Here is a 1,886-nt window from a genome sequence, read left to right as displayed (position 1 = left end):
AAATGGGAGATCCTAAATGGGAGATCCTAAATGGGAGATCCTAAATGTCCTCACAGCCACAGGGATGGGAGAGCCCCAATGTCCCCACAGGGATGGGAGAGCCCCAATGTCCCCACAGGGATGGGACACCCCAAACCTCTCTGGGACAGCCCCAATGTCCCCAGACACAGGGACACGCCAAACGGGACATCCCAAATGTCCCCAGACACAGGGATGAGACATCCCCAATGTCCCCACAACTACATGGATGGGACATTCCCAGTGGGAGATCCCAAATGGGAGATCCCAAATGGGAGATCCTAAATGGGAGATCCTAAATGGGAGATCCTAAATGGCCCCACAACCACAGGGATGGGAGATCCCAAATGACCCCACAGGGATGGCACACCCTAAATGTCCCCCCAGCCCCAGGGATGGGAGAGCCCCAGTGGGAGATCCCAAATGGGAGATCCTAAATGGGAGATCCTAAATGTCCTCACAGCTACAGGGATGGGAGATCCCCAATGTCCCCACAGGGATGGGACATCCCAAATGTCCCCACAGCCACAGGGATGGGAGAGCCCCAGTGGGAGATCCCAAATGGGAAATCCTAAATGGGAGATCCCAAATGGGAGGTCCCAAATGTCCCCACAGCCACAGGGATGGGAGATCCCAAATGCCCCCACAGGAATGGGACATCCCAAATGTCCCCATAACCACAGGGATGGGACATTTCCAAATGTCCCCACAGACTCAGGGATGGGAGATCCTGAATGGGAAAACCCAAACGTCCCCACAGGGATGGGAGATCCCAAATGACCCCAAAGGGATGGGATATCCCAAATGTCCCCAAAGGGATGGGAGATCCCCAATGTCCCCCCAGCCCTTCCCAGTGCACAGGGATAGGACATCCCAAATGGGCCATCCCAAACGGGACATCCCAAATGTCCCCACAGGGATGGGACATCCCAAATGGGACATCCCCAATGTCCCCACAGCCACAGGGATGGGAGATCCCAAATGGGACATCCCCAATGTCCCCCCAGTCACAGGGATGGGACATCCCCAATGGGCCATACCAAACGGGACATCCCAAATGTCCCCAGTGCACAGGGATGGGACATCCCAAATGTGAGATCTCAAATGGGCCATCCCCAATGTCCCAACAGCCCCAGGGATGGCACCCCACACCCTCCGGGTGCTCCCAGCCCCCCGTGGGACATCGCTGGTGACATTTTGGGGTCCCTGCCCACCTTGAAGCCAGCCACCGCCCCTGACTGCAGGTCAGACTCGATGTTCCCGGGGTCCAGGTAGGCGATGCTCATCAGGAAGCCCGGCCCCGTGAACGCCCACAGCTTGCGGAAGCTGAAGCAGGAGTGCTGCAGGAGGGACACAAATTAACCGGTAATTAATTAATCCCCTCATTGGCACCCAACAGGGGTCTCCCTGAGCCAGGTCTCCATGAGCACTTGGAGATTTGTATCACATTTGAGATAGATCAGCTACTTCAGATGGATAAAATCAGCAGTGTGGTGGTGTTGGAAACAAAAAGTTTTAAATAAAAGGCAAAATAACAAAGCTCCCTATAGAGAAAAACTGAGGTGCAAGAGGGGAAAAAAATGAACTCCCACTGATGTAAGGGTCTCCCTGAGCCAGGTTGTGTAAGCTTTTGGTGATTTATTTCACACCAAAGATAGCTCAGCTACTTCAGATGGATAAAATCAGCAGTGTGGTGGTGTTGGAAACAAAAAGTTTAAAAAAAAAAGCAAAATAGCAAAGCTCCTTATAGAGAAAAACTGAGTTTGGTGCAAGAGGGGAAAAAACCAAACTCCATGATGTAAGGGTCTCTTCGAGCCAGGTCTCATAAGCTTTTGGATATTTGTATCACATTTGAGATAGCTCAGCTA

General features: G+C 52.7%; 1 protein-coding gene across 1 annotated transcript in view; it reads right to left on the bottom strand.

The window, feature by feature from the left end:
• Positions 1-1,232: 1,232 nt before the first annotated feature.
• The window catches only part of LOC115949210 (natural resistance-associated macrophage protein 2-like), a gene marked incomplete at both ends in the record, with an annotated part of 10,163 nt that continues 9,509 nt past the window's right edge, over positions 1,233-1,886 (bottom strand). Inside the window, one exon of the mRNA XM_031065706.1 lies at positions 1,233-1,358. Coding sequence (XP_030921566.1) covers positions 1,233-1,358 — 126 coding nt within the window. The remainder of the gene's footprint in view (positions 1,359-1,886) is intronic.

The sequence above is a fragment of the Geospiza fortis genome, unplaced genomic scaffold (assembly GCF_000277835.1).
Source record: "Geospiza fortis unplaced genomic scaffold, GeoFor_1.0 scaffold1442, whole genome shotgun sequence".
In the NCBI taxonomy this organism is placed as follows: Eukaryota; Metazoa; Chordata; class Aves; order Passeriformes; family Thraupidae; genus Geospiza; species Geospiza fortis.
The sequence above is the reverse complement of the archived record's forward strand: the minus strand, read 5'-3'. Positions and strand labels throughout refer to the sequence as shown.